Source organism: Podarcis cretensis (genome assembly GCF_951804945.1).
Source record: "Podarcis cretensis genome assembly, chromosome: 11".
NCBI classification, from domain to species: Eukaryota; Metazoa; Chordata; class Lepidosauria; order Squamata; family Lacertidae; genus Podarcis; species Podarcis cretensis.
This window is the reverse complement of record NC_137180.1, coordinates 48,522,730-48,544,260: the sequence shown is the minus strand read 5'-3', so window position 1 is coordinate 48,544,260 and position 21,531 is coordinate 48,522,730. Positions and strand designations below refer to the sequence as shown.

General features: G+C 39.9%; 1 protein-coding gene across 3 annotated transcripts in view; it reads left to right on the top strand.

Moving 5' to 3' along the window:
* Positions 1–18,582, top strand: part of NIPBL (NIPBL cohesin loading factor) — a 123,227-nt gene extending 104,645 nt beyond the window's left edge. For 2 of the 3 annotated variants that reach the window (XM_079994646.1, XM_079994648.1), the window contains 20 exons: positions 1,413–1,511; positions 1,613–1,759; positions 2,102–2,236; positions 2,738–2,836; positions 4,180–4,233; positions 5,202–5,310; positions 6,418–6,554; positions 7,474–7,614; positions 7,932–8,025; positions 8,125–8,279; positions 8,448–8,538; positions 9,373–9,546; positions 10,853–11,043; positions 11,564–11,671; positions 12,317–12,517; positions 13,574–13,720; positions 14,730–15,022; positions 15,647–15,821; positions 16,885–17,070; positions 17,612–18,582. In XM_079994646.1, the coding sequence (XP_079850772.1) occupies positions 1,413–1,511; positions 1,613–1,759; positions 2,102–2,236; positions 2,738–2,836; positions 4,180–4,233; positions 5,202–5,310; positions 6,418–6,554; positions 7,474–7,614; positions 7,932–8,025; positions 8,125–8,279; positions 8,448–8,538; positions 9,373–9,546; positions 10,853–11,043; positions 11,564–11,671; positions 12,317–12,517; positions 13,574–13,720; positions 14,730–15,022; positions 15,647–15,821; positions 16,885–17,070; positions 17,612–17,977 (3,102 nt within the window). In that variant the 3' untranslated portion in view covers positions 17,978–18,582. Of the gene's footprint in view, positions 1–1,412; positions 1,512–1,612; positions 1,760–2,101; positions 2,237–2,737; positions 2,837–4,179; positions 4,234–5,201; positions 5,311–6,417; positions 6,555–7,473; positions 7,615–7,931; positions 8,026–8,124; positions 8,280–8,447; positions 8,539–9,372; positions 9,547–10,852; positions 11,044–11,563; positions 11,672–12,316; positions 12,518–13,573; positions 13,721–14,729; positions 15,023–15,646; positions 15,822–16,884; positions 17,112–17,611 lie in introns of all 3 variants that reach the window. The other variant, XM_079994647.1, reaches the window with a different exon arrangement.
* The last annotated feature ends 2,949 nt before the right edge of the window (positions 18,583–21,531 follow it).

Below are 21,531 nucleotides of genomic sequence, written 5' to 3'. Positions count from 1 at the left end.
CCACAACATTTTTCTTTATCCTGCATGCATTTCACACCTCCTTGAACTCTTTATTTCATCTTTGCATTTTTGTAACAAGAACCTTAAGTTAAAAAGGTGTCTTAAAAGGATAATGGTCCTTTGCCTACATATACTTTATTTGCATTCTTGAATTTTAAGGATATTACCTCATAAAGTGTATATTCACACATCATAGTAGAGCAGCTTAATAACTCAAAATAGAAAATAGTTTTAGTAGTTTGCTTGCAGTGCATGGTACTGCCATGATGAATGTTGTAATTTAGTAGCTTGATTATATTAATACTTAATAGGAATGCAAGCATGTTTGAATGGGTCACCACGTTAGGCCTCCAGAAATACAAGCGTACTCCTACTTTGTTTAATTTTTTGGCCTTCATTGTGGTTCTTGACCAGAGTGGATTAAAAAAGCAGAAAGAATAATGAAATAGCTACTATGGAGGACTTGATCCAAAATTATCACAAAAAAATCAAAAGAAAACACATATTTAGATGCCTCTTTAACGAAGGCATTATCAACAAGCAAGCAGTTATATTTTATATCACTCTGGGCACAATCCACCTAACATTGCTATTGCACAGCCTCCATTCATTTCAAGGGGCAGGCCCTCCACAAATCCACTTACAAATGTCCCTCACCCAGGCTCAGTGCTGTGGCCTAGATGTTCTCTTTACCTTCTTCCTGACCATATTTGATACAAGCAGCCAAGGCTCACTGTAGTGAGTTCCAATGCACTGCTGCATCTGCCCAACAGTGGTATAGACAGGATAGTCTATTTTCCTTGCCCCAAAATCATGCATCTTTGGTGAGGAGGAAGTGCTTTCTCTGTGATGGCCAATGAAAATCCTACCCTCTTACAGTTCAGCCAGCCGTAATATTCTCTGGAGTGGTCTTCAATTCACATCATTCTTGAGAAGTGTCACAGGTAATGGATGCACCTGCCCACCCCATAAGTGAATCAAGTGGGACACAGGGTGCCCCTACCCAGTCTCCTTTTAGAATAAGCTGGGCTTTGGAGCAGGCAAACACTTTCTGCTTCTGCCAGTTTCAAATGTCAGCAAGACGTAAGGCACCTCTTGCCCCCAGTCCTCCACATATGCAAGTGTGCACATGTTCAAGGATTTGAAGGAGGGGAATATTGGCTATTTCAAATAATGGCTTGGCTACTGAATTGTGGCAAAACATGTGGACCTTTCACATGGAGTGAAATGGGGTGGTGCAATTAATATGTTTGACTGAGTGCCCCTTTGGTGAGGTTATATTAGATTTCTGGTAGCTGGTTTTTCATTTTACTTCAATTCTAGCATGTTTCCTCACTTCATTTTTGTTCGTTAAACATTGTGTGCTACTTTTCAAAAGCAAATAAAATGCCATTTTTTTGTTTTCTTATTAGATTCTGCGTGTGCTTGGTGAAAATGCAATTGCTGTTCGAACAAAAGCCATGAAGTGTTTGTCTGAGGTTGTTGCTGTAGATCCCAGCATTCTAGCCAGGGTAAACAAAGAAAACACTCTGTAACCATACACACATTTTTCTCACAAGCATCTTTTATGGTTTCCCTCACTTTGTGTTTCTTTCTTGCTTGTTGCTTATAGCTTGACATGCAACGTGGTGTCCATGGACGGTTGATGGACAATTCCACTAGTGTACGAGAAGCAGCCGTGGAATTACTTGGTCGGTTTGTGCTTTGTCGACCACAGCTTGCTGAACAGTATTATGACATGCTGATTGAGCGAATACTGGTATGGCTACTTTTAAATACTAACATTTTATAAGTTCAATTTTTACATAGCTCTTTATAATGAAGATAAATATGATGGTCCTCTGTTCACCTCTGTTGAAACATAGTTTCTGACAAGCATCTCAAATGGTGATAGTGAGCATTAAGAAGATTTTTTCTCCATTTGTAAGGATTTTACACTAAGTGTTTTAGTTTATTAATCATGGTACTGTGTGGTCATGTTTTAATAGACATTATATTCGTTATCTGTTGCTAATCAGCTTATTATAGCTGCCCTATGTGTTGGGTAACATGCTTATTTTTTTTTTCAGTATTAAATTTTTTCTTTCTTCTCCTTCTTCAGGATACTGGTATTAGTGTCAGAAAAAGAGTCATAAAGATTCTTAGGGATATCTGCATTGAACAACCAACATTTCCCAAAATTACAGAAATGTGTGTGAAAATGATTCGCAGAGTCAACGATGAAGAAGGCATTAAGGTACAGTAAACAAATCACTTACTACAGGGGTGAGCAGCCTCTGACCTGTGGGCCCATCTTGGTCGGCAGGGGTTCCAGTTTTGCCTGTGAGGCCATTTCCCTCAAACCAGGCCCACCTTTCCATCTGCTGAAGTCATGGCATGCTGCTAAGGCAGGATTAAACCCTGTCCTCATGCCTATCAGCTGACATCCTGCCTTAGCAGCATGCCATGTTTCCAGCAAGTAACAGGATTGTGCAGCAGGGACAGTGGGACTGAGCAGGGATTAAAGCACTTCTCAAAAGCAGTGTTTGAATCTCCTGTGAGCAGTGGGTGGTTGCTGCTTCAGCAAGGTGGAGGTTGCTTGACTGAGGCTATATTGGTGCTGATTTCCCTTTCATTCAAGTTGAGCTGCTAGTGATGTGTGTCTAGTGGATTGTGCTTTTTGTAGACTCTTGTTGGTAGTTTAGAGACGGTGGCAAGCTACTTTTACCTAATCAATAGCTATCCATTTTATTTCCAGAAACTGGTAAATGAGACATTCCAGAAGCTGTGGTTTACTCCAACTCCCCATAATGACAAAGAAGCAATGACCAGGAAAATATTGAACATTACAGATGTGGTATGAGAGTTCTATTGTTCGCATTGACTAATGTATCAATTGTGATAAATTGAGTTGTATCTGACATGTTCTAATTTTGTTATTGTCCTTGACATGATTGGTGATTATACTCTGTCCCTAGTATTGGTTTATTCATTGAAGGCTGAGAGTTCTCATACTGTAGCGCTTAAGCAAATGTTGCAGTTTGTAGCACACATCTCTCTTGATACTTGTAAAATACTCTGGGTCTTGTGAGGTTCCCTATAACTGATCAACTATTTTAGTATAGCATGTATGTAGGATTGAAGTTGATTAAGTAAACATAACGTTAAATAGATTCGAATGTTTTCAAGAGAATTTAACAATACTCCTACAGTACAGTGGTACCTCGAGTTACAAACGCCTCAGGTTACAAATGCTTCAGGTTACAAACTCCGCTAACCTGAAAGAATTACTTCGAGTTGCCCCAGAATGAGAACGGAAATCGTGTGCCGGTGGCGCAGTGGTAGCAAGAGGCCCCATTAGTGGAAGCACGCCTCTAGTTAAGAACAGTTTCAGGTTAAGAATGGACCTCCGGAGCGAATTAAGTTCATAACTAGAGGTACCACTGTACTTACAATATTTTTATAGTTTTCATTTATATAAAGCAGATTTTGTGTTTATTTGACATTGTTTCCAAAAACATATTTGGTCTGCATTGGTCTTAAGTTGATGATTAATGAACCTAGATGGTGTTTCAAATATTTGAGATGCTATTCAGAAATCTATTAGTACTATGAATGAGCATGTCACTTTACAGAGCCTAATAGGAAAGAGAGCCCTGCTCCAAAAATATTGTAGGTTAGACAGAGTGAAGGGACAGTAACATAAAGCAATAGCCATAAGGTTAGAAAAAACTTACATTTGGTATATTACTATTGTGGTTGGCGCTTTGGTCTAAACCACTGAGCCTCTTGGGCTTGCCGATAGAAGGTCAGCAGTTCAAATCTGCGTGACAGGGTGAGCTCCCGTTGCTCTCTCCCAGCTTCTGCCAACCCAGCAGTTCTAAAGCACACTAGCACAAGTAGATAAATAGGTACCACTGCGGTGGGAAGGTAAATGGAGTTTACGTGCGTTTTGGCTTCCATCATGGTGTTCTGTTGTGCCAGAAGCGGTTTAGTCATGTTGGCCACATGACCCGGAAAGCTGTCTGTGGACAAACACTGACTCCCTTGGCCTGAAGCGAGATGAGAGCCGCACCCCATAGTCACCTTTGACTGGACTTAACTGTCCAGGAGTCCTTTACCTTTTCTTATTGATGTTTTAATATTCACATATGTTACTGTAGAAAAGTTACATGCAAATGAATTTTCATTTTCTCTTAGGTTGCAGCTTGTAGAGATACAGGGTATGATTGGTTTGAACAGCTTCTTCAAAATGTAAGTAACTGTTCAGATAACTTAATTTTTTCTAAAAATGGAACTCCCTCAGTTTGAGGTTTATACTGAATGGGGTAGGCTGTGGAGTGGGAATTTGAAGGCGAAGGTGGATTCTTGAGGTTGCTTTCACAAATGGGAGCAAGACCTTTTTGGGAAGCCATTTCAGAGAGGGGGGGGGGTTGCCAGGAGGGTGTGAGGAAATTCACCCTCCTCCAACCCCACTACGCACACTTTTCTTTTGCTCCAGTGCACTGCTTGCAAATTATTGGCCTATTGACAGTTGCTTCCCATGTGTGGCAGAAATATACCATATTTTTCGCCCTATAGGACACACTTTTTCCCCTCCAAAAATGAAGGGGAAATGTGTGTGCGTCCTATGGGGCGAATGCAGACTTTCGCTGAAGCCTGGAGAGCGAGAGGGGTCGGTGCGCACCAACCCCTCTGCTCTGCAGGCTTCGCGGACCTCTCCACAAGCAGCGGGAGTGCTCCCGCTGCTTGCGGAGAGTTGCTTGCATGCAGAAGCCTGCGCGCGCTGAGCTCAGCGCGTCCAGGCTTCGCGGATCTCTCCACAAGCAGCGGGAGCGCTCCCACTGCTTGCGGAGAGTTGCTTGCATGCAGAAGCCTGTGCGCGCTGAGCTCAGCGTGTCCAGGCTTCGCGGACCTCTCCGCAAGCAGCGGGAGCCAGCGCTGGGCTCCCACGGCTTGCAGAGAGCTGCCTGTTTGGGGGCTGGGGCGGGGGAAGCTCGGGCCTCCCCCGCCCCAGCCCCACGCCTGGGGGGGGAAAATAATTTTTTCCTCTTTATTTCCCCCCCAAAAAACTAGGTGCGCCTTATGGGACGGTGCGTCCTATAGGGCGAAAAATACGGTAGTTCTTTGCTATTTTTACATGCTTTCTTATGAAGATGGCTTGTATATTCTCAGAATCTATCCATGAGTATCAACATTGTCCACATTGTTTATCTTTGTAGTTGCTAAAATCTGAAGAAGATGCTTCATATAAGCCTGTAAAGAAAGCCTGTACTCAGCTTGTGGATAATTTGGTTGAACACATTCTGAAGTATGAAGAATCTCTGGCAGGTAAAACAGTTATTTACATTCCATTCATAAGCTATGTAGAATTTTTGGTGGGTAGCAGAGCTCCAGGTGGAATTCAAATTACCCTTCCACATGACTGTATGAATTATTGCAGAAGTGTGTTCATATATAAACCTCATGTAGTGAGGTGTGTGCCTCCAACACTCTTAGCTTTCAGGAGGAATTGGAGAACATTCCTGTCTACCCAGGCATTTGGTGGCTAAAGAATACTGTATGGGCCAGCCTGAGATCACTGGATTAAATATTTTTACCTGTAACTTTTTAGGTATTTTTAACGGTAACTGTTTTAGAATGCTTTTTAAAATTTGTTGTGGATGAGTTTGTTGTCTTGGTCCCCTTAGAGGGGAAGAGTGGCAGATAAAGTCAATAAATGAAATACACTTGATCATGTGATTGTGTAGCTAGAAAGCAGGTACAGGAGGACTTGTTCACATTGAGCGAAAGCTTCTTATGACCCAGCCTTCAGAACTATATCCATTACAAAATGAAGCACACAGTGCACATTTTATGGTCTTAAACTGAATTGCAATAGTTCTGTACTTGTGAAATCAAAATAATGTTCCCATGGAAGCTTTGAGTGTTGCAGGGGAAGCAGATGTTGTCATGTCAAACCAGAAAGTAGACAGGAACAGGATAATAGACAGCTCCAAGGGGGCACTGTTGGATGAAACATTCTCCTCCTAAGGCATCTACACCTTGCTGGTGGAGCTGGCTGGTTTGTTAAAGGGCCCTTGCCTTATTTTGTAGCCTTTGACTTCTGCAAGACGGAAGTACAGTAGGGCACTCATCCTCGAGTCAGAGGAGGATGGTAGCACTGTGCCCTCTGATGGGTGAAGGGGGGCAAATGAGATATTCACAGTTCTCCCCTCCCCAGGAAGCAGCATATGGACCTGGCCATTGCAAGCAGCTTCGGTTCTAATTCTGCTTGTTGATTTAATTGTCCATAATATATCCAGGACACACATGATACTAAATAATACTAACAACAGTTTTTGTATATTTGAACATCTTAATGGAATATTAGTTAAGTGTGTTTGTGTGTGCATATGTATATACATGTATGCTTACATTTTTTTCTTTATTTTTCAGATTCCGATAATAAGGGTGTGAATTCAAGTTGCTTGGTAGCTTGCATAACCACTTTGTTCTTATTCAGCAAAATCAGGCCCCAGTTAATGGTCAAACATGCCATGACCATGCAGCCATATCTTACCACTAAATGCAGTGTAAGTACTCCCTACTGTTTCCCCACATTGCCTCTGCTTATGTTATATGAAACTCATGATTTGAAGTGAAAATTGGAAGCAACAAAGTTATTGGCTTTCCCTATTGGCTTTTAGGCACCAGGCGTAGGTAACCTATTTCCAGGGGAATTTGGGGTTGCCCTGATTTACTCCTTTTTTATATATATTGGTTAGCTGCATAGGAAACAGTTGCAAACATCTTGCTGCTTTTAAATTTGCAAACTGGAGATCACGGGTTGGGGAAAAGGTTGATAGTCCTCTTGTGCCTCAGAAAGCATTCCTTTTCAGGCAGATGACTCTTCTTTAATTCAGGGTAGTTTCAAACCTTATGTGCCCAATAAGTTTGTATGGTCTCCAATACTTCCCTCGGCAAATGGGTAAAGTGTGATAACATGCAGAGTGTGTGTGTACACATCAGAAGGGACCTTATTAGACAAATATCTCTACATGTTAGTCATATATGCCTTTTATGTTTGCTTCAGGGCAGTTTCAGCTCCAGGTTTTGGAGATGGTTTCCAAGCCCCACGCCCAGTAAGCCTACCTCCTCACTGCAGCAGGTCTAGGGGGCCCTTTACAGTGAGCTCTGTTGGCGTGTTGGCCCTTGTCATATGCCCATTTGTGTCAACCCTTGCTGATGATAGTTTAACATTTATTTATTTATTTATTTATTTATTTATTTATTTATTTATTTATTATAAAGTTGCTAACTGTTTAAACTCACATACTGGCAACTGTTTTTTCTATCTGCAATATAATTTTTAATATTCCATTCAAGGTGTATTTGTAAACAGATGGAATTGATCACTAGGAGTGATTGTTACTCACTTTATTCAGATAACGTAGTAGTATAACAGAACATGAAGAGTGTAGAAGCTTAACCATATGCAATGTTTTTCTGTAGAGTCAAAATGATTTCATGGTGATCTGCAACGTTGCAAAAATTTTAGAATTAGTAGTGCCACTGATGGAACATCCGAGTGAGACTTTCCTTGCTACTATTGAAGAAGATCTCATGAAGCTTATAATCAAATATGGCATGACAGTAAGGTTTAATTTCTACTTCAAACTCATTTTGCATTAGCATGGTACTCATGTTAAATATGACTTGACTTCATATTTTTGTAATGGTTTTTACTGCACTTTATTATCATTAGTCTTCTTATAGAGATGTTAGTTTTCGTATAGAAAAGAAAGCTAGAAATATAGTAGAATAAAATTGTATTCTCATAATAGCCGCAGGGCTTTCAGCTTTTGGCATTTGCTAAAATAAGAGCAAGATGTTGATTTCTCCACTGACTGCTTTGTATTGTCTTAGAAATTACTTCTAACAAAATCTAATGTGTTCTGCTTTGTTTCTAGGTAGTGCAACACTGTGTCAGCTGTCTTGGGGCTGTTGTAAACAAGGTCACTCAGAATTACAAATTTGTATGGGCCTGCTTTAATAGATACTATGGTGAGTAAATTTTTATGCAGAATTTTCATTATTTTAAAGTTAATTAAACATCTAATAGGAAAAGAAACTATGAAGACAAGTATTCTTCATTTTTTGCAGGTGCACTTTCAAAATTAAAAAGTCAGCATCAAGAAGACCCAAACAGCACTATACTTACAGCAAATAAACCAGCACTCCTTAGATCCCTTTTCACTGTTGGTGCACTGTGTCGGCATTTTGATTTTGATCAAGAAGATTTTAAAGGCAACAGCAAGGTAAACATTCAGTATTTATTTGCTTACTACTACATTTGGATAGACTGACATTTTGGGGAAAAATAAACTTAGATGAGCAGATTTTCCTATGTGATTACTTTTTAAATGAATGAAAATTTTCTCAAGCTTTCCCCCCTGAATTATCCACATTGTTTCCCCTTTAAATAGGTTAACATTAAGGATAAAGTACTTGAGCTGCTGATGTATTTTACCAAACATTCAGATGAGGAGGTACAAACAAAAGCCATTATTGGTCTAGGTAAGAACATCAAAATACTGTGGTATTAGATGCACACAGATTTGCCTATAGTGGAATTCTGCTACCAAAGTTTGGTTGATGGAAGTAGGAAAGAGAGCTTCTGCTGATTTCTGCTTTCCCCTGCAGCCTCCTACATGCCCCTCCATCTGCTCCAGAGAGTTGGTGGATGGCAGGTGGAATTGGAAATTTGCAAGGGAAAGGGGAAATTGGTGGGAAAATGCCTCCTGTCTCCTCCTCCAGAAGTAACCTGCACTGGATTGAAGTTGCTTTGATGAATAGCAATTACCTTTGCATTTGTTGAACAGACACTCAGGATTACTTATGAGTTCTTGGTTATGATGATTCAGAGCAATTGCTAATTAAATATAGGCAGTGACCATTTTGTGCTGACATGAGGTCCTTTTGGATCCAGAAGGGGGCGGAACAGGGGCAGGACAGGATAATATGCACTCTGCTGACACACACAGGGGCCAGGAATGGAACCCCTATGCAGAATGGTCGCCACCTGTACAGTATTCCATGAGGATTTGCTTCTGTGTTGAAATAGATTATTGTAAGGGTTTGATTCTATGCAAGCAAGTTTTACACTTCAGATAAATTCTAATGCTTCTAAAATGGGTTAGTACCCACTTTATGTATCTATATACTTTTTGTGTCCTGTCGTAAGGCAGCTGATACTATTCCACAATTTGGCACAGTATCTTTTCAAAAGGAATTTGAAATTAAGGTTCCTGCAAATATGAATGTGGCCCCATTATAAACACTCAGGACTTTCTTTTAAAATCTGCTTCAGTAAAAGGATATACCAAATTGTATCATCTTATTTTCTTTCAGGGTTTGCATTCATACAACACCCAGGTCTAATGTTTGAACAAGAAGTGAAAACATTATACAACAGCATACTCTCTGATAAGAACAGCTCAGTAAACTTAAAAATCCAGGTGTTAAAAAATCTCCAAACATACCTCCAAGAGGAAGATACACGGATGCAGCAGGCAGATAGAGAATGTGAGTGATGAGCATTGTTGCACTTTAAGTAAACATTTTAAAGAAGTAATTAATATCAAGTAACTGCAACTTAGTTTTCAGTTCCATCTCTGATGTTGTTTTCACAAAGAGCTTTCTGTGCATTGAAAACTTTACAGATAATGGGATAACAAATTAGGAAAGATCTATACGTGCAGCAGAATGAAATGGTTGAATGCAGTTTAAGCAGTAAACCTCAGGTGTATAATCACATTTTGAATGCACCCCCAAAGTAAAAACATATTTGCAAGAAGAAAAGTGGCATAGCAGTGAAAGGGCTGTGCCAGAACCATATGTGTGTTGCTTTTCAGAGAAGGTTTCTTGAGAGGGAGCATTAAAAGCATAGCAACTACCACCTGAAGTATGAAGTGGTACAGTCTGCTCTTCCACTTTAGCCTTTTTCATATGTAGAAAAGGACTTAAACAATGGCTGTTAAAAGTAGTTTCTCCATCATTGGAGGCAGCTACCCTGGAGTGGATTACTCCTCCCACTTGCTTCAGCAGGCGGGGCTTATGCAAATTATTCAAAGAACCTTTGTCAATGGCAGTTGCAAAAGTAACTGCTGTTTTCCAGTTTCTCACCTACTTGCTCTAGAGTGATGGGGCTTCTGAGGAGCTCTGGCTCAGTTTTCAACGATACTTAGATTTTTTTCGAGCAATTGCTTCAAACTTTTCCTTCCCTCCTAAACTTGGAATTGGCAGTTTCTTTTAGAAGAAAGACTTGTCTGGATAGTTAAACTAGAAGGCACTTCCCCTTCCAGTCTTTCTGCTACCTCTGTAGTAAACCACAACAGAAATGATATTGTGTGGCTTCATATGCTGAAATAAGCAATGCTTTTCTCCTGTAGCGGTAATGAAACTTTAAGCATTTGCAGCTGAAAACAACCAAGAAGTTTATGCGCCTCCATGTTTTTGACACAGGTATCAAGCTTGGGCTTAAACTGTATCTTTTGATCTTCAGCGGTGATGGTGTTTCTCAAGAGGCCTTTCAGTCATCCCAATTAGTGAGGAGGCACATGCTGAAATGTTGTCATGTTATGCTGATGAAATGAGTTAGTAGGGAAGAAGGAGATGCTGTTTCTGTGTTTCCAGCAAAGCATACAAATATTGGACCAGGGATTTGGTTAGGAAGGAGTTAAGCAGTACCACTAAAAATTGCTGCCCATACCTTAGGAAGGCTGTTTCCAACCTGTGTTCCATATAGTAGGAAAAACCATATACTTGTATGTATATAATGTGATAAAAAGTGTTGATAAAACATCTCCTTTGGTTTCTGTTTTTTTCATAGGGAAAAAGGTAGCAAAGCAGGAAGATCTGAAAGAAATGGGTGATATTTCCTCAGGGATGAGCAGCTCTATCATGCAGCTCTATCTCAAACAGGTCCTTGAGGCATTCTTTCACACGCAGTCCAGCGTTCGTCATTTCGCACTCAATGTTATTGCACTGACATTAAACCAGGGTCTTATCCATCCAGTTCAGGTATGCAATTGCATAATTTGGGCTGCTATCCTATATACACCTGCTTTGGAGTAAAATAAAAAAACGTATTCACAAAAACCTTTTGGACTTCTTAATCTGCAAATTGATTTACGTTTTCAGTAATACATCAATGAGCTGTTTACTTGCAGACTTATAGACAATGACACAGGAACTGGTGGTTTTCTTTCATAGAATCTGTAATCTTTTAAGAGGTGCTCCAGAAAAGGTTCAAAGTTTCAAAAACTACCACCTGGTTAAACTGTTGTGCTATTATTTGAGTGACTTCGTCAGATATTTTTGTTTCTACCTTGCGGTTCTTAACTGAAATCAAGAAGTAAATTACACAGTTTTCACAGTGTAGCTTTGTGGTGTTCACATAGCCTTTCCAGACCTCTTTTTATGGTGCTCTGCAGGCTATGGATATTTGTAGCATGTCAAACATGTACAATATAAAAGGAGGAAAATATAGACATTTGCAGGCATATGTGAAGATTTTACAATGTTTCTATCTCTCTTTCAGTGTGTGCCATACTTAATAGCTATGGGCACAGATCCAGAGCCTTCTATGAGGAACAAAGCAGACCAGCAGCTGGTGGAGATTGACAAAAAATATGCTGGATTTATTCATGTATGTATGCTTCTGTTTGTTGTGCTTATTTTTGTTCCTTTCCAGTGAAGCCATTCAGTAATTACTTCCAAAATGGGGAACCAACCAACAAACCAGTCATTTATTATATGGTCACAGACCTGCTAATAAAATGGGGAACGGTGGTGGAATGTATTTACTGACTAGGATCTTCAAGTACAATTTGATCTGACGTTAAATCCTCTTTTGGAAGTAATGACCAACTGTAGTTTACATTTATCAAGATCTGTGCACAGGGAAGAGATGATGCCTGATGCACAATCCTAGCTTGCTAAATTGTGGTTAACAAACTGGGAATGTAGATATGAACTCTGCCTCAATTCACAGTATAACAAAAATGCTTGCATTGCAACTAGAATAGCTTTGGAAAACACACATATATTTTCTCTTCCTTGGCCTAGAAAGTCTACAAATATTAAAAACACAAATAATCCCCCTAACTGCAACATGTATACCAATGTGTCAAAATTGTGCATGTTTGCTATAAAAAAGCAAATGATTTGTAAATTGTTCAGTAGAAAGCTATTGGGGAAACTGAAACAGGTAACTTTGAGCTCAAATCTTTGTGGCAACCTCTTTCTGTTTGTCCTAAGCAAAATTAAGACTTATAAATGTTTTTAACTTCAGATGAAAGCAGTGGCTGGTATGAAGATGTCATACCAGGTACAGCAAGCAATCAACACTTGCCGTAAAGATCCTGTGAGGGGCTTTAGGCATGATGAATCCAGCAGTGCTTTGTGCTCACACCTTTACTCCATGATCCGAGGAAACCGACAACACCGACGAGCCTTTCTCATTTCCTTACTCAACCTCTTTGATGACACAGCTGTGAGTCTAATGCAGACCTTTTCTATACGCTTTTAAAAAAGTGCTTTTGATGAAGTATGATCTGCTTTGGAGAGGATATTTGGTTTTGAAAATAGTATAAAAGTTGCAGTATAATAGCTACATAGAAATTAAGTAGTGACATGTTGAATTTTGGCATTTTTTTATTTCTTTCATTGTCTTGAGCAGCCGTCCCCAATCATGTGCCCTCCAGATGTTTTAGACTACAATTCCCATCATCCTTAACCATTGGTTATGCTAGCTGGGGTTGATGGGAATCCAAATCATCTGGAGGGCACCAGGTTGGGGGAGGCTGGCCTGGAGAATTGCTAACAAAAATGAAGATGCATTCCCCCTACACAGTGCTAAACTTGATTCAATAATATTCATAGGTTTTCCTAAATGTGGGATTCCATCCTTAGGGTTAACAAGGCAGTTGCTTGGTCAGATTTAAGTTTTCACTTCTTCTCCTTGACAGGAGTGAAACCCATCCCTCTCTCTTCCCACAATGCTTTGTGGCTTTCCTGGTTCATCTTAGCTTCCTTCCAATGCCAAAAGAGCTCTCTGTTTTTTTTGGCACAGCCCCTGTATTTATAGATGGAGTGGGTAGAGGCACCAGGAGACAGAATCCATTCCTTCTGTGATGTTTCAGTGGTTACAATTGCAAGAGTTTTTCATGCTCATAACTTGGAATAGGCATAATGGTTAGTATTCAAAGTAGTGGGAATCCACTACTTTGCCTTTGCACAACGGAATCTCCTCCATGCCGTCTAAATGTGCCAACTCTGTAGGGCTGAGATGTCTTCAGCCACCCCCCAAAAAAGAATCTATTGGGACAGGGCTGAGTCTACCAATCTTGAGGGGCCAGGTCTTGCAATGGTGGTGGGCCTTGTGGCACACGCGATGAAACACGTGGAAATCCCCCCTCCCCCAAAAAATGTTGGGTGGAACTCACTGGATACTGTATTCAAGGAGCAAGAATGTGGCATGGAGCTCATTGAGCACAGAAATGATTGTATATGTGTATCTGTCTATTATTATTTTCTTCTACTTCCACAGAAAACGGAGGTGAATCAGCTTTTGTACATAGCAGACAATCTAGCCTGTTTTCCTTACCAAACCCAGGAAGAGCCACTTTTTATAATGCACCATATAGACATCACATTATCAGTTTCTGGTAGTAACCTTCTCCAGTCATTTAAGGAGGTAAGTGGAGTTATATTATACAACATTACCTCCCTCTTCCACAAAAATAGCTGTTTACTTGGCCGTTTTCCTATGTCCTGAAGGCTGAAATTTCAATTCAGTGGAGCTGGGTCAAGATATTAACTAATATGCATGAAATTTCAGATATAGCTATATAATCCCTAGTTTAGTAAGATAAGACCTTCGGAGCAGGCACTTAAAAAAAAAAGTTTATGAACCACCCTACTGCCCTATACTCCACTGGGCTTCCTGGGTCCTGGAAAGTCTGTCTATGTGAAGAAAATGAGACTAGGCCGAGTAGATTAGGCCTTGCCTTGCCTTCACCCCATCCCCTGCGTGCAGCCGATTTTTCTTCATTTTATTGCTGTGGGTGTTTTCTTTGTTTTGTCTTGGTAAACCACTTTGCAGGTTTTTTAAAAATAATTTTTATTAAATAAATAAACAATAAATAAATATAAGCCAAAACACAACCCATCCTGTAGATTTAAGTATCTGTCCATAGTTGACTACTTGTTGTCAGAGGCCCAGAATCCACATTCCTTTGTAAGAAAATATGAAATAACAGAAAACTATTTTTGCAGGGGGGGGGGAGAAAAGAAAAAAAAATCAGTGGGGGGGGGGAGTGACAATGAACCCTATTGCTGTTTTCCGAATGTGCCACGAATCTTGTGCCTACCAGCTGGGGCCCTGCACCCCCACTGCAGATTTACCACCCATACATTAAAAAAGAAATGCTGCAACCATGCAAGGGGCTGCTGATAATCAAGTTAAGCAGTCCTTTGTCTTGTAGGATGCATTGACTGTATTCTGAGTTGAATATTTAATAGCTTAGATGTGCGTGTAGTTCATCCTTTGAGTCTGCTTTCCCAAAATCTCGCCACTTATTTCCCTTGATTGGTAGTTCATACTGGTGAATGACTACATGTCAGAACGGTCTTCAAATCCCTTTTTATAATATATTGATAATGGTGTTTGCTATTTTTCTAAACTACCTGCCATTTTCTTTCAGTCTATGGTGAAATATAAAAAAGAAAGGAAGCAATCATCTGATGAAGAGAGTGAGAGTGAAAGTAACAGTGAAAGTGACAGCGACAGTGAGGAGGAAGTTCACAAACCCCGAAAGTTGCGAAAACGTGCAGAGTCTGATTCAGATACTGATGAAGAGAATGATATAAATGCTGTCATGAAATGTTTGCCAGACAATTCAGCTCCTCTCATTGAATTTGCAAATGTTTCCCAGGGCATATTGTTGCTGTTGATGTTAAAACAGCATTTGAAGAACCTCTGTGGATTTTCTGACAGGTGAGGAGCATTCAAGTTTTGCTTACTTTATCTCAGGAGTGGGGAAGCTTTTCAGTTTGCATTCTTCTGCGAGCAACTTCTAGGGTGTGCATGGCAGTGATGGGTGGGGCTGGAAGCAAAACTTGGAGCAAGAGATGTGACTCTTACAATAGGCTACATTCCAGCCATGCGAAAGTCAGATCTTTCCTCTTGTACACCCAGCCCATCTCTCCAACCTTTATTCAGGCAAGCAAGAACTATTATCACAGTTCAGGTGCATTTTAGCCAAGTGAAAGCTCTCAAGAAAGGCATGCAGTAAGGCTGGCGAGGAGTGTGGCTGAGGAGAGGCCTGGGGACTGGAAGGCCACATTTTGCTGGTGGGCTTGAGGTTTCCTACATCTGTTTTATCTGATCATTCCCTGTGATCACATTATTGAGGTTTTGTTACGGATTGAACTCAAAACTTGGGTGAATTCTGCATAATGCAGATGCATCTAGCAAAACCTAGTGCCATAATGTTTGTGTTATATAACACTAAGAATTTTGACCTAAGGGACTCAGTAGAATTGCTTATAGATTCTACTTTCAAAGGATGTGGGGAAATCTTACTAACTTCAAGCATTCGTTTTGTTTTCTTGATAACAGTAAAATTCAGAAATACTCTCCCTCTGAATCGGCAAAAGTATACGATAAAACAATAAACAGGAAGGCAGGAATTCATTTCCATCCAAAACAGACGCTAGACTTCCTTCGAAGTGATATGGCTCATTCCAAGCTCACAGATGAAGTGAAGAGGAATATAGTCAAACAGTACTTAGATGTAAGTATTGAGAGCCTGCACAATTTTACTGCCTATCAACTTCATTATAAAAACGCTTGAACTCTGTTCTGAAATACTTTTAAGTTTTTGTTATTTAGAAGGTGAAATATGAAGAGCAGTGGCTGCAGGCTGAAATTGTTTTTTTTCTTCAGAGGTGAGGAATGGAGTATGCTGACTTCTTCCACTGCAAGTTGCCCTCTTCAGTTTGCTTGCTGAAGATATGTGTATCTAATGCACAGAACTAGGCAAATTAGAGGCTGTTGGATGAGCTGCAGGTTGCATCATTTTTCCATTGACAGTGCAATGTCATTGGGTTGGGCTGTCACAGTGAGCTTGAGATGGTCCATGCAAAAATTAAAGTGTAGGCTCAAGCTACATGTGACATCACAGAATTTGCCACTGAGCACAAGCTTTTGCTTTCACACATTACCAGCATACACTAGTGTGCTGTTGTCCCGATCTGGGTTGGGGCGCCCCATGCCTTCAATCTGCATTATGGGCTGCAGGGGAGTCTGTTCATTCTACTGGGATTTTTCTACCTAATGCAAATTTCATACATGGGCCTGGCCCAGAAATGGACCACAGAGCAGGCAAAGAATCAAAAGACTCCCTCTTGGGTTTGAGTTGGTGTGGTGCTAGCAAAATTTCCCCACAATTGCCAACATTGAGGCTCTAACAGTGGAGTAGCGTGGGGGGTGCAGGGGGGGCCGGCCGCACCGGGCGCAACATCTGGGCGTTAGCGATAGGGATAGGGTTAGGGGGCGCAAATCCAGGGTTAGGGGACGCAAATTACTTGCCTTGCCCCGGGTGCTGACAACCCACGCTACGCCACTGGGCTCTAATATGTAAGAAATCTAAAACCTTACCCCTTTAAGGCCTATTAAGGAAGAGAACAATCTTTGCTTTCTCCAAGAAAAGATGTGTCACATGCTACTAAATTGATAGTGTACTCCACAAATTGTCTTAAGGTCACTCCCATAAGGCTTCCTTCCTTTTTTTCTTTTCTGTTTTCATAACTCATTTTAAGGTGGCGCCTAATCTTCTTTCCAATATCCTTTCTTAGTTCAAACTTCTCATGGAACACTTGGATCCTGATGAAGAAGAGGAAGACGGAGAAGTGTCAGCTAGCACAAATGCTCGCAACAAAGCTATTACCTCGCTGCTCGGAGGAGGCAGCCCTAAAAACAATGCAGCTGAGACAGAGGATGATGAGAGTGATGGGGAGGATAGAGGAGGAGGCACTTCAGGGGTGAGGCGGAGGAGGAGTCAACGTATTTCGCAGCGTATTACGTAAAATGATTTTATGTGCTTATAAATGTCAGTCTATAATAAAATGTACACTGAGTAATGTAATCAATATGGAAAAAAAAAACCATTTTGTAGATAGAAATTCTTAACCGTTTATACACCTTTTTGTAGAAAGTTCTAACAAAAACAATAAAAAACATAGAAGAGATTTTATCTAGCATAAAGTTTAATTTTCCTTTGGAATGTACTGTGTGTATCCTTTTTATTGTTGCCAAGTTTTTATGTAGCTTTATGATTCATTTGTACATATAATTTTATATATCAATAAGAGTTAAAAGACACGGGTACAATTTAATATGTGATTTTGCAAGGATGTTAACCCCTTGGCGCTGGCGGTCGCGGTGCGTCTCATTGCCGGCAATGGAATGTGTGCCGGGAAATCCCAACTCCCGGCGTCAAGGGATTAAAAGCAATAAAAGCAATAATTTCACTCAAGTTCTTTTGTGTAACACTTGGTCTTTTTTCCCCTCCCAATGTTTTAGTCATTGAGAAGGTCAAAACGAAATTCAGACTCTACGGAGTTGGCAGCACAGATGAATGAAAGTGTTGATGTCATGGATGTCATCGCTATTTGCTGTCCAAAGTACAAAGATCGACCACAAATTGCAAGAGTAGTACAGAAAACCAGCAATGGCTTCAGTGTTCAGTGGATGGCAGGCTCCTACAGTGGCTCCTGGACTGAGGCTAAGCGCCGTGATGGCCGCAAACTGGTGCCTTGGGTAGACACTATTAAAGAGTCAGACATTATTTACAAAAAAATTGCTCTAACGAGTGCTAATAAGCTGACTAATAAAGTGGTTCAGACTTTACGATCGTTGTATGCCGCCAAGGATGGAACTTCCAGCTAATGCATTTGTACATGCAGCCAAATTTTACAGGAAATGAAATAACAGAAAAAAACTTGAAATATCAACTTTCTGGCAAAAAAAAATCATTTTAATGAAGAGTAAGAATGACACCTGGGATGCAGGAAACAGAAGGAAATGTTTGGTAAACATTTTTGTGGGAGCTTCCTTCGCTGTTGTGCAGCAGAAACTTCTCAGTTCATTTTTACTCCCACTGTATAATAGTTTAACAAAAATTGTTTATATCTTGGAAAAAAACCTTTCTGTTTTAAAAAAAAATAAACAAGTGAATGTTGGAAATTAGTCTGTTAATGTTCTTAATAAAGTGTTCTTGGAGTTTAACCTAGCAGCGGATGGCTTTCTTTAGCTTAGCCCAGTTTCCAGGGAAGCATTGTTTTTCCAGGCTGTAAAATGGCAGAATCTCCTGGATATATAATTTATTCTGTTGGGGGGGAAAGCATGCAGTATCTATGACCTATCTGCAGGAGGAGTTTTTGTAAATGTAGATTTTGATGTATTAGGTCACCCTGAAATAATACAAGAAAAGGGATCCCCAGCAAATCTGGTGGAACGAATACTGCAATAAATTTTTTTACTTCTCTTTGTTACTTGTCTGTTTCCATTTGAATTTCTTATTGTAAAGATCTGTTTAAATCCATTTATATTATTTTGCAGTCTTTTATGTAAAATTTACTATATCAGTGGTTTTCAAAGCAAGACATAAATATTGTTTATACAGTTTGTATAGGCTGACTTCTGAATAATTGGTATCTTTTATTTTTATCCCTTAAAAGGGTGTAAACACAAGTTAACTCCAGGGTTTTATTGTATCCTGCAATATTTAGTATTAACTATATATGATTTAGCACTGTGCCAAACACATTTTCAAGAGTACATTTTGATATAAAAAGAAACTATAGTTTATGCCTTGTATGCTTCAATTTCTTTCTAATGCTGTCTATATAGCAATGTTCAAAATTTGAGTGGGGGTGGGAACAGCCATCACACTCGCCTGAGAAACTAGCAATGGATATATTTCACTTGGTTAGGAGATCAGACTGCTCTTGACCAGGAACAATGTATGTGACCCAAGAACACCACCTGTGCGTTAGGATCCTATTGTTGGATATATTTTTATGTGAACCAGAAAATCCTAGCTGCACTAGTGGTATTTTCACTTAACTGAATTACAGTAATAGGGTGCAAATATCAGAGGAGTAAATACGGATTTGTAACTGATTAATTGTGCTAATATGTTCGTAAGTTATTCTCTAAAAGTTAGGGGTCAGAACACTTGGTTGTATTGTAGTTACCTGAAATATCTTTTCACCTTTTACACAGCAGAAATACTACTTAAAACTCTGGAGTGGTTGCTTCAATATCTCTCATCACCAGGTTTAAAAGCAGCTTGACTTTCTGGATAGTAATATCTCCCCCCTCCCCATATTAACGTACAGAAAAGAAATTAATAGCATCCAAATAATTAGCAGAGAACTACTTTAAAGTCTTTGTTTTCAAGCTTGTATAGAAGTGGATGTTCATCAAACAAACAATTTTGGGATGCATTTATTTTATTCTGCAAAATTGGAGATATGGTGGGGTGGGATTTTTATTACATCAGTTTACAGAACTCTAGTGTGCTACTTGATCTGTTAGGAACAGTAGAATAATATTCAAATCCTACATTTTCTTAAACAGAATTCAAGAATTAAACCAACATGACTAATTCTTCATCAGAATCCATTTAATAATTTTCATTTCCTCCTATTTGTTTTCTGTTGTACTGCAGTTTAGTGCTAATTTAGTCTTTTAAGTTGGGAAAGCAAATGTTATTTTAGTCAATGGGTTTCTTTTACTTGTTCTTTATAAAACCATGCTGATGGTTAGTAAGTCAAATCTACCCTGTAGGTCTGCTTTCCCCAACCCTAGTGCCTTCTAGATGTTTTGGTTTACAGTTTTTGAGTTTTAGATGGAAGTTGCAGTGCAAAACATATAGAGGGATCGACGGGGAAGGCTTCTCTCTAGGTGCTCACAAATTGGTTTTAATACTTCCTTATTACTTTATTATTCCTTATTACCTTCCTGGGTAGAATTAATATCTTAGTGGTTAAACTTGTGTTTCTCTGGAATACAATTTAACAGCAAAAATGTTTGGAATTTCATGTTAATATATTCCCATTGCTAATTAAGATTGTTCCTTGCAGCAACTATTCCAGGATATTTTGAGTTTACACAGAACTGATTCAAAGTTGTTTACTGTGTTTCCAGCACAAGCTCCTAAGGGGAGCAGGTATTGTTAATGGTGAGTGGATTATATGTTGTCTTGCTTCTGGAGGGGCATCAAAAATTGTAATAAATTCCACCTACTCCTTTTACATATACAAGCAAAACTGTTGAATAAGAAAATATGGATGTTTGATATATCTTTATACAGTCTGAATCTTGCAATCTCTGACCATTGATGAGCGCTTGACAAGAGAAATCAATCTTTGGAGAATTTGATAAGGACAGCAATACTATTTTCAGGAATGGTGCCTTGGAACTGGGCAGAGCAAAGGGTATTCCTCCCTTCTGAGTTAAAGTTTACTTTTTATTAAAGGTTGGCTTATGTTTTTCTTCAAATATACCCCTTCAGCCTCCAGGTAATTTCTGCAAAGATAGCAAGTACCACTGGAGGCAAACAGCAATTCTGTACAGGGTTATATGCTTTGGGATGCCACCTGAGTACTCCTCACAGGTAAGAATGTGAGTCCAACAGACACTCTTAAACTCTTCGTTTAGATGATTTATAACATGAATAGGAAAACATGTTGCCCTCCAGATATTGTCAAGACTCTAGCTCTCATCAACACCAGCTAGCATGGCCAATAGGGATTGTGGGAGTTGTTGTCAAGCACACACGGTTTCTAACTTGTTGCCCTGTATATATTGCTGAACATCCCTCTATTAATCTGGATTTTCCTTTTAAGAATGTTGTTTCAAAGATCAAGTTCCGACTCTTAGTTATTCAGAATTCCCTCTTTGGGGACTTCCTGCCTCACAGCCTGTAATCCCATTTTAAATGTAAACAGGTGGCACAATGGCTCTTAACCTGAAGGCTGGTGGCCTGAGCCCACCCAGGGACAGCTATGGGCAGGATTCCTGCATTGAATGGGGGGGGGGGGTTTGGACTAGATGACCCTCCATGGTCCCTTCCAACTCTATACTTATAGGAGGTTGTGTTGTATATACTGTAGGGTATATAGGGATGAAATGAGATCCAAGGGAAGATAGATTGCCCAGCTGAGGATAGAGGTACTTTTACAAGACTTCTCTCCCCCCCCCCCCACCGCTATCTCTTGTGCTAATGTTTTGTGTGTGTAGTATCACAGCCTAAATTTTAACTCCCATTCTACCAATTTCTGTCTCAGATGTAATTCTTGCACATCTGCCCTTCTAATGGAGTAAGGTACAATCGGTGTTGTGCCTTGCATTCACAGCACAGTGGACTGTAGGAACTAGTATTTTGTAAATGGTCACGGGAGACACGTGGCGCTGTGGGTTAAACTGCAGAGCAT